The 14,529-nt window shown below is 36.1% G+C and overlaps 1 protein-coding gene across 19 annotated transcripts in view; it reads left to right on the top strand.

Moving 5' to 3' along the window:
* TTLL11 (tubulin tyrosine ligase like 11) overlaps nucleotides 1–14,529 on the top strand; it is a 250,767-nt gene that overhangs the window by 188,303 nt on the left and 47,935 nt on the right. For all 19 annotated transcript variants that reach the window (XR_008915265.1, XM_056812079.1, XM_056812067.1 and 16 more), the window contains one exon: nucleotides 11,805–12,074. Coding sequence is in view for 18 of the 19 variants with exons in the window: in XM_056812079.1 (XP_056668057.1) it covers nucleotides 11,805–12,074 (270 nt within the window). In the remaining variant the exon portion in view is untranslated. The remainder of the gene's footprint in view (nucleotides 1–11,804; nucleotides 12,075–14,529) is intronic.

Genomic DNA, 14,529 nt, shown 5'->3' with positions numbered 1-14,529 from the left:
CATATTCTCCAATCTGGCTAACTGCCCTTGGCCCTAACTTTTTGGAAGCCCTTTTGCTGCAAATGGGGCTAGATGGCAGAAACAATGACCTACCCTATCCCACCCCCTGCAAAAAAGAATAATATATATGACTCCTTTTAAAAATGAAATACCAATTTCCTTTAGCTTCTCAATATGACTATTTAAAGACTTTTGTTTTTAGCCCATTTGCAAAGGGGACTGACTTACTGAGCAACATATAATTGGATCAACGAAAGCACTTTTAAAAGCCATGAAATACTGTTCTTGGCAATTTAAAAGTTTTTAAGCAACAATGGATGAATCATTGGCTGACACGTGAAATTAACACAGGAAGGCAATTTCAAGAAAAGAAGCTAAATTCCATTCCCAAATTGGTACACATTATGCAGAAGAGAGTTAGGGCTACCATGGAAAATAAACACAGCCTGAAGGGATTTAAATGCTAGGGAATAAGAGAGAAATTATAGTCTAGAGGAAGAGCAGTTTTTACACATGCCAGAATTAGAGAGCTTTTACTTTTCTCCTGCTTATTGTCTCCATTTAGTGCCCTATACTTTGGTATGGAGCATGTTTATGTAAGAAAATGTTTTGTGTTGCAAACATAGGCAGAGGTACCCAATAATTAAAGGGATTCCTTTATTAACTGAGCCATATGAGCTGAAGCCTAAAGAAATTGGCCTTTCTGGCTATTTTTCATAGTGGTAAAATGGGTGCTGATAAGCCCACCAGTTGTAATTAGAGCCAAAAAGGGTATCTTGTCTTTGAAAACAGGAAATATAAAGCCCATCAGATGCCCATCAGGTGAGAAGAGGCCCATCAGGTGAGACGTTCAAAAGAAAGAGATTAAGAATAGTCGGGGTGATCTCATTAGATGCAGAAAAAGCCTTTGACAAAATACAACACTCATTCCTATTGAAAACACTAGAAAGTATAGGAATAGAAAGATCTTTCCTAAAAATAATAAATGATATATATCTAAAACCATCAGCAAACATCATCTGCAATGGGGATAAATTAGCAGCATTCCCGATAAGATCAGGAGTGAAACAAGGATGCCCATTATCACCTCTATTATTTAACATTGTACTAGAAACACTAAGAGTAGCAATTAGAGAAGAAAAAGAAATTGAAGGTATTAAAAATAGGCAATGAGGAGACCAAGCTATCACTCTTTGCAGATGATATGATGGTCTACTTAAAGAATCCTAGAAAATCAACTAAAAAGCTAGTAGAAATAATCAACTTTAGCAAAGTTGTAGGATACAAAATACGCCCACATAAATCATCAGCATTCCTATATATTTCCAACATATCCAGGCAGCAGGAGTTAGAAAGAGAAATTCCATTTAAAATCACCCTACACAATATAAAATACTTAGGAATTTATCTGACAAGACAAACACAGGAATTATACAGACACAACTACAAAACACTTTCCACACAATTAAAACTAGATCTAAACAATTGGAAAAACATTAATTGCTCATGAGTAGGATGAGCTAACATAATAAACAATGACCATCTTATCCAAATTAATTTACTTATTTAGTGCCATACCTATTAAACTACCAAGAAACTTTTTTACTGAATTAGAAAAAACTATAACAAAGTTCATTTGGAAGAACAAAAGATTAAGAATATCAAGGGAAATAATGAAAAAAAATGTAAAGGAAGGTGGCCTAGCAGCACCAGATCTTAAATTGTACTATAAAGCAGTGGTCATCAAAACAATATGGTACTGGCTAGGACACAGAAGGGAGGATCAGTGGAATAGACTTGGGGTAAGTGACCTCAGCAAGACAGTCTATGATAAACCCAAAGGTTTTGGGACAAAAATCCACTATTTGTCAAAAACTGCTGGGAAAATTGGAGAACGGTATGGGAGAGATTAGGTTTAGATCAACATCTCACTCCCTATACCAAGATAAATTCAGAATGATTGAATGACTTGAATTATTATTATTATAGTCTCTCGGTAACTGAGGATGACGATTGTTTTTGTGTGTTTTTGTGCACAAAGACACTTGTGCATGAAGATTTAAGTGGAAAAGTCGGTGCCCAGAGACAGTCCCACTCTCTCGGCATTGGGAGCCTGGGAAGGAAACTATAAGTAAATTAGGTGAACACAGAATAGTATGCTTGTTGGATCTTTGGGAAAGCAAAGATTTTAAAACCAAACAAGAGTTAGAAAAAATTACAAAATGTAAAATAATTTTGATTATATTAAATTAAAAAGGTTTTGTACAAATAAAACCAATGCAACCAAAATTAGAAGGGAAGCAACAAATTGGGGGGGAAATTCTTATAACAAAACCCTCTGACAAAGATCTAATTACTCATATATAAGAAGCTAAATCAATTGCATAAAAAAATCAAGTCACTCCCCAATTGATAAGTGGGCAAGGGACATGAATAGGCAATTTTCAGATAAAGAAATCAAAATTACCAATAAGCACATGAAAAAGTTTTCTAAATCTCTTATAATTAGAGAAATGAAAATCAAAACAACTCTGAGGTACCACCTCACGCCTAGCAAATTAGCTAATATGACAGCAAAGGAAAGCAATAAATGTTGGTGGGGATGTGGCAAAATTGGGACATTACTGCGGATAGAGTTGTGAATTGATCCAACCATTCTGAATGGCAATTTGGAACTATGCCCAAAGGGTGCTAAAAGACTGTCTGCCCTCTGATCCAGCCATACCACAAAGAGATCATAAGAAAAAAGACTTCTACAAAAATATTCATAACTGCACTCTTTGTGGTGGCAAAAAATTGGAAAATGAAGGGATGCCCTTCAATTGGGGAATGGCTGAACAAATTGTGGTATCTGCTGGTGATGGAATACTATTGTGCTCAAAGGAATAATGAACTGGAGGAATTCCATGTGAACTGGAACGACCTCCAAGAATTGATGCAGAGTGAAAGGAGCAGAACCAGGAGAACATTATACACTGTGGCACAGTCAAATATAATGGACTTCTCTACCAACAGCAATGCAATGATCTAGGACAATTCTTAGGGACTTATGAAAAAGAATGCTATCCACATTCAGAGGAAGAACTGTTGGAGTAGAAACACAGAAGAAAAACATTCACTTGATCACATGGTTCGATGGGGATATGATTGGGGATGTAGACCCTAAATAATCACCCTAGTGCAAATATCAATAATATGGAAATAGGTCTTGATCAATGGTACATGTAAAACCCAGTGGAATTGTGTGTCGGCTATGGGGGACCAGGGTAGGAGGAGGGGAGGGAAAGAACATGAATCATGTAAAAAAATATTCTAAGTTAATTCATTAAAAATTTTTTTTCAATTAAAAAAAAGTATTCGGGTTGGCCTTTTTCTGGCCCACTATGGTTTCTGTGAACTCGCCTCATAGTTCAGTATATTTTGATGGATAAATTTCTACATGTAGAAGTAGTACTAAAGAACAGACCAGGCCCTGTGTGGAAGACTGAGTTCATTTATCACTTAACCTGTGCTGTGCCCCCTACTGAAACTGTAAGTACAACTCCCACATTTTGGGGAAATCACTTCATAAGTAGAAGAAAGCCCTGTATTAATGTAGCTCATTATCATTTTTGCTTATATGCTTAGCTCATATTTTTCTTTGAAGTATGACTACTGATAAGTTCATAGAGCAATGAATTGGCACAAAGGATAGAGAATTAGGTCTACAAGGAAAACTGAGCTCCACAGGCACTTTCAAATTGTGGTGCTGGAGAAGATTTTTGAGAGTGCCTTAGACAGCAAGGAGATCAAATCAATCAGTACCCAAAGAAGTTAGTTCAGACTCTTCACTGGAAGGTCAAATACTGATGCTGAAGCTTAAATACTTTGGCCATATAATGAGAAGACAGGACTCATTGGAAAAACCCCTGATGCTGGAGAAGACTTGAAGACAAAAGGAGAATGGAATGGCAGAGGATGAGATGGATAGATATTATCATGGAAACAGTGAACAGGAGCTTAGACAGACATGGAGAGATAATGAAGGATACTGAAGATAGTGAAATCTGGCATGCTATGTATGGTCCATAGGGTCATGAAGAGTTTGGACACAACTGAATGAATTAACTTAACAACAATAACCTCATAGTTTGCACAATTGAAGTTCAACATTTTTTCTCTTTTTTTGTAATGGGCTGAGTATACTTTTACCCTTTCTCTCAAAGATAGTTTCTTTTCTTTTTTTTTAACCCTATCTTCTGTGTTAGAATTAATACTATGTCACACAGAGTCAGGGTCACACAACTAGGAAGTTTCTGCGCCAGATTGGAGTCCAGGATCTGCTATCTCTGGATTTCTCTATTCACTGAGCCACTGACTACCCCATTTCCACTTACTTTTGATGTGACCTGTCACAGGTTCCTTCCCCTCTCTGAGTCTAAACAACACCATCTATAAAATGAGAAGGTAGGACTCAGTTATTTCTAAGGTTCTTCCAATTCTAGAGTTACATAGTTCAAATACCTTGGAAACATTACCCTCATTAAGTGAATTTATTAGATTAGTTGCATTCATTTCTCCATATCCTCAGGACATGGGATTCCAAAGAAGCAATTTTGGGAGCTTTTGGTATAGTGAAAAAAGCCTGCAATTATGAATTAAGAGATCTGAGCTCCAGTTCTGACCCTTACTAGTTATGTTGATAAGTTATTTATTCAAGATTTTATATACATATATAGAAAGAGAGAGAAAAAGGAAAAAGGAAAGAGAGGAAGGAAGGAAGGAAGGAAGGAAGCAAGGAAGCAAGGAAGAAAGCAAGGAAGAAAGCAAGGAAGGAAGGAAGAACAGACTAGTGAAAAAGAACTTTATTCCATAGGACCATTGTGCCAGATAAAATGTTCTAGGGTTCCTCTTGTTCATGTTTCTAATGGATTAGGATATACAAAGCTCAATAAAAATATTACCCAAAGGAATAATTTGCATAATTTAAATCTTGCCATTTGCTCATTTTCATTTCATAAAACTAGCATTTCCATTAAAATGTTATTAAGAACATTTCCTTTATGAATTTGTGACAATTTAGATTGAAATCTGATCCCTGGTATTACCCCCTGCATTGATGCCAGTTTTTGTTTTATTGCTTTTTTTGCTTTCTTATTTCTATCAATGGAATCTTTTCTCTATGAGTGCATTTTACTCATTTATGTAAAAGCTTTTGATTAATAGCCTGTGAGTGTTATTTGTAAAAACTGAAGGTGTCTTTTATCCTAAAATTATTCATTGGAATTCAGAAAAGACTGGCACTTGCTGCCATTTCAGAAGTAATACTGCACTAAGACATTGCTAATAATTGAGGAAGCCCAGACTTTACCTTAAATGATAGATTCTCAATGCTTAGAGGGACCTCAGAGGTCAACTTATCCAAAACCTGTCTGGAGTATGAATTCCCTCTATAACATGTCAGAGAAATGGTCACCCAACTTCCACATAAAGACTTTTAAGAAGAGAAAACTCATTTTCTTCAGAGGCAGCCTTTTCAAATGTTGAATAGAGCTCAATTAGAGAGTCCTTCTTTATTTAAGCCATGACAAAACCAATGTAACATAGCAGATAGAGCACAAAGGCCTCCAATTTGGGGTAACAACTTCATCTAAAGGCAGCCTGTTTCCCTTTTGGATAGTTCTAATTGTTAGGAAGGTTTTAGGCTTAAATTTGCCTGTTTAATAACATATACATTGCCATTTTTTGCTTTTTGAACCTAAACATATGACTTAAATACAACTATCATGTACTTCACTGAGTCATCTTTTAACCAGGCAAAACAACCAGTTTTTAAAATGATCCTCATATGAAGTGCTCTCGAGGTCCTTAATCATCCTGGTTATCCTCCTGTAGTTTCTTTTCAGCTAATCAACACCCTTCATAAACTGTGGTGCTCAAAACTGTGAATACAATAAATTAGATGTGATCTGAACAGGCTATAGTAAAGCAGGACCACCCATCCCTTTCTTATTTCTAGAATAAGAACGTTTTTTGTTTTTGTGTTTGTTTCTTTTCTGCCTCTGAGATTAGATTTTTTTTCATAATTATCACATCAAATTGCTAATATTGAGCATCTAGTCCACTAAAAGGCAAAGATTTTTTCCAGACAAATTTGTCTAACCATGCCTCTCTAATCTTGTATTTGTAAAGCTGATTTTAAAATTCAAGTCTAAATATATTTATACCTGTGCTTTATACTTGCTTATTTAGACTTATCTCAGTACTCTAACCTCTCAATATCTTTTTAGATCCTGATTCTGACATCCACCATGTTAACTATCCCTTCTAGCTTAGTGTAATTGATGAACATACCATCTATGCTTTTGTTTAAATCACTGACTTTTAAAAACCCTTATCTTAGAATCCATACTGAGTATCATTTCCAAGGTATAAGAGTGATAAGGGCGAGGCAATCGGGGTCAAATGACTTAAGTTAAATCATATAGTTAGGAAGTATAGCCATCTAACTACTACTAGTTGTGGGGGTTTTTTTCCCCCCAAGGACTTAACAGCACAGGGACAATTACATATCTTTGGAGCACTTCACTGTAGACCTTTTGCAAAGTTGGAATTGAGATATTACTAACTTCTCTTGCAGTTCTACCATTCAGCCAATTCTACATCCATATAACTGTGTTGTCTAGTATTCATGAGATAATTTCAGATATTTTGCTAAAATCTAAGCAAACTGTTTCTACAACACTCCAGTATAGTACCTGTTTAGTAACCTTACCAAAAATTGAAGGAAATGAAGATAGCATAGCATAACCTGTCCTTAATGAAGCCTTTCTGATTTTTTTTTGTTTCCAAGGATAGATGATTACTTTTGTAGCACCTAAATTTTCCTCTGTATTCCTTCTCTCCTTGAAAATCCTTATAACAAAGTTAAAAAGAAAAAAAAATATATGAGGAAGAAGTGGGGGAAAGGAATTCAGTGAAACTGATCAACATATCAAAAAAAATGACCTAATATGAAATGATCCACCTTCATAGATCCTTCTACAAAACAGTGGGAGATAGAGAAATATGTCTCCTTCGATTTTTAAAGCAGATTTTAGAAATATTATAAGATTCCCATCTCCTGTTACAGAAATACTACTTGCCCTATGAGAATGATTTTTAGTGGGACCTTCATCCCCATTAATTCAAGGTTTCCCTTTTCCCTCCATATTTTATTCTCTCTCTTTACCATCTTACCATTCCCCCAGTAGCTCTTCTTGCTGAGAAAGATTGCAGGAGTTTTCTGTCCTTCATTGTTCTATCTTCTAACTCTCCTCTCCTCTCTCCTTTCCAATTTAGTCCCCAAATATACATTGATTCATGTTTTGGGCTGGGTTATGGGGTTTAGTCTATGGTGTTTTAGGCTTTCTCCACTATCACTTCTCCTATTTCTTTCAATTCTACTTTCATCTTTATCCCCTTATGTACTTTCAAAAAGAAATACCTTAATAGCCTTGCCATTGTTGTTTTTAAACCTAATAGGGCATCTCTATTTTTTTTTCTTTTAAAAGTATCTACAGATGGGGTAATTTAATTGCTTTTTCTTTCCTTAATCATTGTATTTATTTGCTTTTTGTTTCTATTGTTTGGGGGTATTTGCAAGTTAAATAGTCTACTCTTTTTTTTTTGGTAATGCTTCAAATTCATTATTTTATTAAATATTTATCTTTATTAGGACTTAAGTTTGCAGGATACATCATTTTAGGTTATGTCTAGGTTCCTTTGCTTTTCAGAATATACATTCCATTTCTTCTCATGGTTTTTGATGACTGTGAATAGTCTTGGGTTGTTTGAATTTCATTTCTTTTATATTAGAAGGTCTTTCCTCTGATAAATTGCAGAATTTTCCATTGGTCATTAGAACTGTTAAATTTAACCATTATGTATCTCAAAGTGTGAAGCATAGTTTTTATCTGGAGGCAATCTTTAGTTCTTGTCTGAGCTGAGATTTTTTACTAGTCAGAGGAAAGGTAGTATTGGTATTTCTGATCAGATCTGCTGCCTCAGAGTTCCCTAATCTAAAGATCTAAAGAAGTAGGCAGCCAGAAACCTACTTCCCTCTCCCTTTCCATCCTCATTATCTCTCACTCCACCTCCTATGCCTAGACAGTCTCCATCTGATATTCACTGCAACAGGACAATGCAGTAAGTACAGGGTTTTGTGGTGTGCAGTAGCAAGAAAACCCTTGAATGGGTCCCAAAGTATAAACCAATGGGGTTGGTTGGTTTGTATGCTATCCTGAATTGTGGAAGCCCATGGAGGAGAGGTAGTGAATGAGTGCTTAAAGGTTTGAGATTTACCACTATTAATTCATTAGGCTATTACTTCATTGAGTTTCTGGCTTTTTTATGTTTCCTGTGGAAACAGCTATAATTGCTCTATCTTTGGTATATAATTCCTTTTTTTAGGTTTTTAAACTTATTTTTTTTCCCAAGAGTGGGTACTGGAGAAAATGCCTACGACTCTATCTTGGTCACTTGACCTGGAGCTCTTGCTAGCCAATTGTAATCATTATTTCCCTTTCTGAATGTTTGCTACTCCATTGCTCTTCCTTTAATGATCCATTCTAAAAGAAGTCAAGGTTCGTGCTTATGATTTCTTTACAGTCTTTGTACTCTTTTTTTTTTTTAAATCAGAATGATTTTGTGATACCACTCTGATTTTCCATGATTCTTCAGGTACTACTGGCAGTGGGTCAGCAATTGCATCTGCCTCTTCTTTCAATATCTGAGTATGTAGATCATCTGGGCCAGGTGATTTGAATTTTTAAAAGGAAACTTGGGCCCTCTTACTATCTCTTTATCTTAAATAGCAACTCTCTTCTTAGCCATTTATGTTTAGTCATTTTCCATTCAAAGGTCTTTTTCCTTGGCAGAAAAATCAGAAGGAAGATGGGAAGAGAGCACGTTAGCCTTCCATCATATGTCAGTTATTGTCATCTATCCACCCAAGGCAATGGTTCTACCCCTTCTGTGACCCCTTTTTCTTCCAACATAGTTTTAAAAAAAAACATTCTTATGGTCTTTTCTTTTCCAGTTTTGGCTCATTCTGAGTTTTAACACTCTTGATACTATTTTTATAGGACTGTGCCACATTTTATTCATATGTCATTTGTCTTTGCTTCTATCTTCTCTCTGCATTTTTTTTAATCTAAGTGGGTTGATGAATTATTTGTGGATCCACATTAACCTCTTCATAAAACTCCTATTTTTGCCCTTCACTAGAATTGTTTGTGCTTTTTGTCTTCAAATTTTCATTCTTGAGAGCTTCCCTTTAGCCCAGGGGATTTTACTCTTCCTCTAAACCTTTTGAAATCAGTTTCTTCAAATTCTAGTTTCATGTCAAACTGTGGTTGGGCAACAAAAGAGAGCAGTCTAATTTGGTTATTAAAGTATACTATAGCACATAAAAGAAAGGGAATAATATTAGATAAAGGTTAGAAAGGCAGAATAGTGACAAATTGTGACATTGCCAGCCTTGATCAGAAGTGACAGAAAACTTTCACCTGATTTTCTATCATGACCCATGATTTAAGCCAGAAGTAACCCCTACATTTTTTTCGAATATGGTTAATCCCTTTCCTTCTATATCACAAATTCTAGAATTTAGTGATCACACTATCTCCTTGTCCTAGAGTTCTCTTTTTTTCTACTTCATGAACTAATTCCTCACTTTTAGTGAGAATCCATTTTAGAGTGGCTTTTTAAAGTATAAAATTATCATTAAGCCAAATCAAGAAGATATTAGATGTTCTGTCTTTGTCAAACAGCACCACAAATAGCTGTCTGTATAACTAAAAATCTCCTATCATTACTATATTATGCTTCAGTGCCAAATTGGTGATCTGTTTCCCAAACTCCAAATCTGATTTCTCGTTCTGACTTGGTCTTTTGTAGTATACACTAATGACAAAATCTCTTCATTTCTTCCTCTATTAACCTTCACCCAAATGCTTTCCTCTATATATAGAGAGAGAGGATATATCTATGCTTTCCATGTGCTTCCTAGATTTCCTCACATAAGTATGCCTCCTTAATTTTTAAGGCAACCCTACTCACGTATACAATTAACTCTTCTGTTTCTTTTTAATAAAGTATACCTATCCAGAACCACATTTCAGGTATGAATTATGGCATCTAACTCAAAGGGACACAAAAGTAATTTCCTCTCTTTCCCTCCCTCTATCCTTCATGATTTTTTAATGCTTTTCATTACATTTACAAGACCATGCGGCAGGTAGGTATATTAATGAATTGAGAGCCAACCCTAGCGATGAGAGCCCCCAGGTTCAAATATAGCCTCAGATACTTCCCAACTGAGTGACCCTGGGCAAGTCACTTAACACCTATTGCCTAGCCCTTACCACTCTTTTGCCTTGGAACCAATATACAGTATTGATTTGAAGACAAAAAATAAGGGTTTTTAAAAATACAAAAGTTACAAGAACAAGCAAATACATTTTTGCCAGCCTCTGTTAGGTGCATCCCATCCAAGTAAAAGTCCAAGTTCCATTTTCAAATGACATTTTCTTAGCCAGATATTCACTTCTCAAATGAATCTTTCTTATTTTTTCCTTCCTTTCCTTTCCTTCCTTTCTTCCTTTCCTCTCTCCTTTCCTGTCTCCCTCCCTTATCCCCCCTCCCATCTTTCTTTCAGACTTGTATCTGCCAATCATATTATGATTAATCTCAGCTGGCAGGATTTGGGCACAGAGTTGAACAGGCTGAAAATATTATTCCCTATTCACAGTGAACTCTGGAATGCTATGAGTCCATTATCACTGAAAAACGAGCTTTACACACATCTTGTTATTTTGTTAGCTTGGACTGCTTGGAATTCATCAGATATTAAGTGAGACCTTTGGAGAGTCAGTTGACCATCAGTTTATCTATTAAATAAGAATAGAAGTAGGACTTACTTCACAGGGTTGTTGTGAGGAACAAATAAGATCCAACTTTTAAAGTACTTTATAAATGTTTCCTATTATTATTCAAGTTGGAAGAGATTTGGTAAAAGATCATATAATTCACCTCTTTTATTTTACAGGGAAGGAAATTGAGACCCAGAGCAATGAAGTGATTTGCCAAAGATCATATAATAAATTAGTAGCAGCACAGCCAGTTTCTTGACTGCCAATCTCCCTCTTTCTACTCATCAGAATTTAATTACTTCATCAGTATCCAAGTAAAATACTGCATGGATATTATATTTTCTTTAAAATTAGAAAGCCATTCCAAAGGTAGACAATTTATATGGTTTCTTTGTGAACACAAAGTATAAAAAAAAATTAAGAACAGAAAATTCACTTTTGTGGTTCTAAGTAACATCTTTTTTTCACATCTTTGATAGAGCTATTATAGCTTTTTCCCAAATACATTTGTATCTGCTTCAGTTGTATAATTATAATGCTCCTAATGATTGGAGTTCTGATCAAATGAAGGTTAGATTGAAAATATCATATTTGGCATCAGGAGACTTAGTATTGATTATCTATTAACTAGCTGTGTGATCTTCACTTTCATGGGCCTGAGTTTATTTGTCTCTAACAGGAAGGGATTGAATTAGATACTTTCTCCAGTCGTGAAGCAGCCCTGACATTTCTTATTCTATAGTGTAACATTTGTGATCTAAGATCCTCTCCAGCTGTAACATTTATGTCTTATGATCCCTTCTAGCTCTAGTGCTCTTAAGAGTTCTTCCAGCTCTAATATTTATTCTCTCATCTGTTGCCTGGTAAATGCAATAAAGGAAGTTCTGTTTGTTTGTTTTTGATGTACTTCAGATCTGAACAGTGTAATAAGATATCAGGAATGAGAGAAGAATTCAAGGAGGGAACAGATGAACTACTGCAAGCAGATGTGCTTGAAGCAGAAGCTTATATGACCAATGAAGCCAACTTACCCACTATCTGCCTCAAGCAAGTATTCCCAAAGTATGCAAAGCAGTTCAACTATTTGCGTTTGGTGGACAGAATGGCAAATCTATTTATCCGATTCCTTGGGATAAAGGGGACAACGAGGTTGGGACCCACAGGGTTCCGCACCTTTATAAGGTTGGTAAGGCCAGACTTTTCTCTGTATTTTCTTAAATTATATGTGGAGTACTGTGTGTCTTCGGTAGATTGGACAGCTTAAGTGTTGCTCAGTGGAAAGAGTTTTGACTGTGGAATCAGAGAACCTAGGTTCAAATTCAGTCACTGATGACTATTGCTTATGTGACACTGAAGCAGTGTGTATGAAGGAATTCCTCATTCCCTCGTATACAGCAGTCACTTCAACTTAGCCTCAGTTTTTTCACCTATAAAATGAGAGGCTTCAACTACATAGCTTTGTAGGGCTCAGCTCTATAGATTTATGAACCTATGGCTTCCACAATATACCAATCGCTTTCTTAATACTAACAATTCATTAATATAGCACTTTACATTATCTCATTTGATCCTTGCAACTCCCTGTGAGATAAGTGGCCCAACCATTGTTTCATAGATGGAGTAATTGGGGCTCAGGGAGTTGAAATGATTTGCTCTGGGCCACACACCTAATAAGTGGTAGAGCCAAGACTTGAATCTAGTTCTCTTTTCTAGACCAGAAATTATTCTTCTTTGACCCTTCAAGTAATTATATATATGTACATACTTAAATATTTATGAATACATATGTATACATTATGTGTGTGTATATACATATATCTATATGTGTGTATTTTTATATAGTTATCTTTCCCCTGAAAGGAGGAGGGTAAATAGAGAAAACACTGAAGAGTGAATAAGTTTGCTCAACTTTAAGTTTAGATTATGGCCACGTTGAAAAACAACCTGGCGTAGCAGACCTTAAAGCCAGGAAGAGGTAGGTTTGAGTTCCCTCCCTCCCCCAATACACACTAACTGTGTGTTCTAAGCCACTCTCTAAAATTATAAATTGCAGAGAAGATAGCAACCTTCATTGGTAGAAGAGGGAGTTTTCTCACCCAAGGTTCTCTATTCCAGCGAAATCACAGGTCCAGGCCCTATCTCCTTGTTGATAATAATAATTGTGGTATTTAGATGGTGCTTTTTCATTTATAATACATCCATCATCTCCTTTAGCCCTCACAGTTTATCACCTTTATGACCTTAGGCAAGTCAATTCTTCTTTCTGAACATCAGTTTTCCTTTCTATCAAGTGAATGGGCTGAGTTAATTCCTTCCATTTCTAAAAGCTTACATATGTTTATGTATTGTGCATGTATATATGTATGCATGCACACATCATTGTATGTTTTATTAAAACACTTGATGTATTTATGATTTCAGTTCAATTGTACAAGCATTAATAAAATGCCTAAAATGTGCAGAGGACTTGCAGACAGGAATGAAACAAGGCTTACGTTCTACTTTGGGGATACTATCAGATCATATATAAGTGTAATGTAATGAAATGAGAGCACTATTAGCTTGAGGAAGCCTCAGAGGAGGTGGCACCTACTTACTCACACCTCAAAGGAGTCTTAGATGAAGAGGGAGAGCATTCTAGGTATGGAAAATATACATGTAAGTGTAAGATAGAGTGTCAAATTGGGGAAGAAGCTAGTGGTCATGTTTGACTGGAATGTAGAGTTCATAAAGTGAAGTTATAGTATGCTGTAAAGTTAGAAGAGGGAAGACAGGACCTGTCTGTTGCAAGGCCTCAAAGGCCAGGCTGTGTGAGGTGTATGGTTTTGGTTGTCTCATCAGTGGGGAAATCACTTTCCCCACTTGATTCTTGAGCAAGGATATGACATAGTCATGCCTATACCCAAGGAAAAAATTGTGGCAACTGTAAGAATTAAATTTAAGAGAATGACTGTAGATTAATAATTTTATTAAATCCAAAGTACTAGGAGAAAGAAGACAGAAAAATAGGAGAGAGGTACAGAGGTACTTAGCTTTCTAATCTGTGGCTGCCATTCTGAGTCCCTACCACACTGACACTGAGGAGAGGAGTCACCAGGAAACAGGGAAGTCCAGAGAATGTGAGCTCCCCTCCTGCCTCAATTTATGCAGCCTGATCTCCACCCACTAATACATGACATCTCAGGAACCAACCATGGCTTTCTATTTTGTCTGTGCCACCCAGAGAGGCAGTCCAGGGAAAATCATGCTGCCCTCTTGGTCTGGTGATATTCTTGACTCCATTGCTCCATTTTTCTGGCTGTTCTATTCTCATGACTAAATTTATCCAATGTTTTTCCTCATACAGTCCTCGCTTCCGGCCCAAATTCAAATTTATGCCAGGTACCCTCAGTTGAAAAGGTGCAAAGAATAAATTTCCTTTTCACATAGCTGTGTGGATTGCAAGAAGGGAGAGACTGGAAGCAGAGAGATCATTAGGAGGCTTTATAAAAAAAAATATATATATATATATATTTTAAACCCTTACCTTCCATCTTAGAATCAATAATGTGAGGCCAGATTTGAACCTAGTACCTCCCATCTCTAGGCTTGCCTCTCAATCCACTGAGCTACCCAGCTTCCCCCAAGAGGCTTTTTT

The sequence above is a fragment of the Monodelphis domestica genome, chromosome 1, assembly GCF_027887165.1.
Source record: "Monodelphis domestica isolate mMonDom1 chromosome 1, mMonDom1.pri, whole genome shotgun sequence".
Lineage (NCBI taxonomy): Eukaryota > Metazoa > Chordata > Mammalia > Didelphimorphia > Didelphidae > Monodelphis > Monodelphis domestica.
Note: the sequence above shows the minus strand (reverse complement) of the source record. Positions and strands in the feature narration are given on the sequence as shown.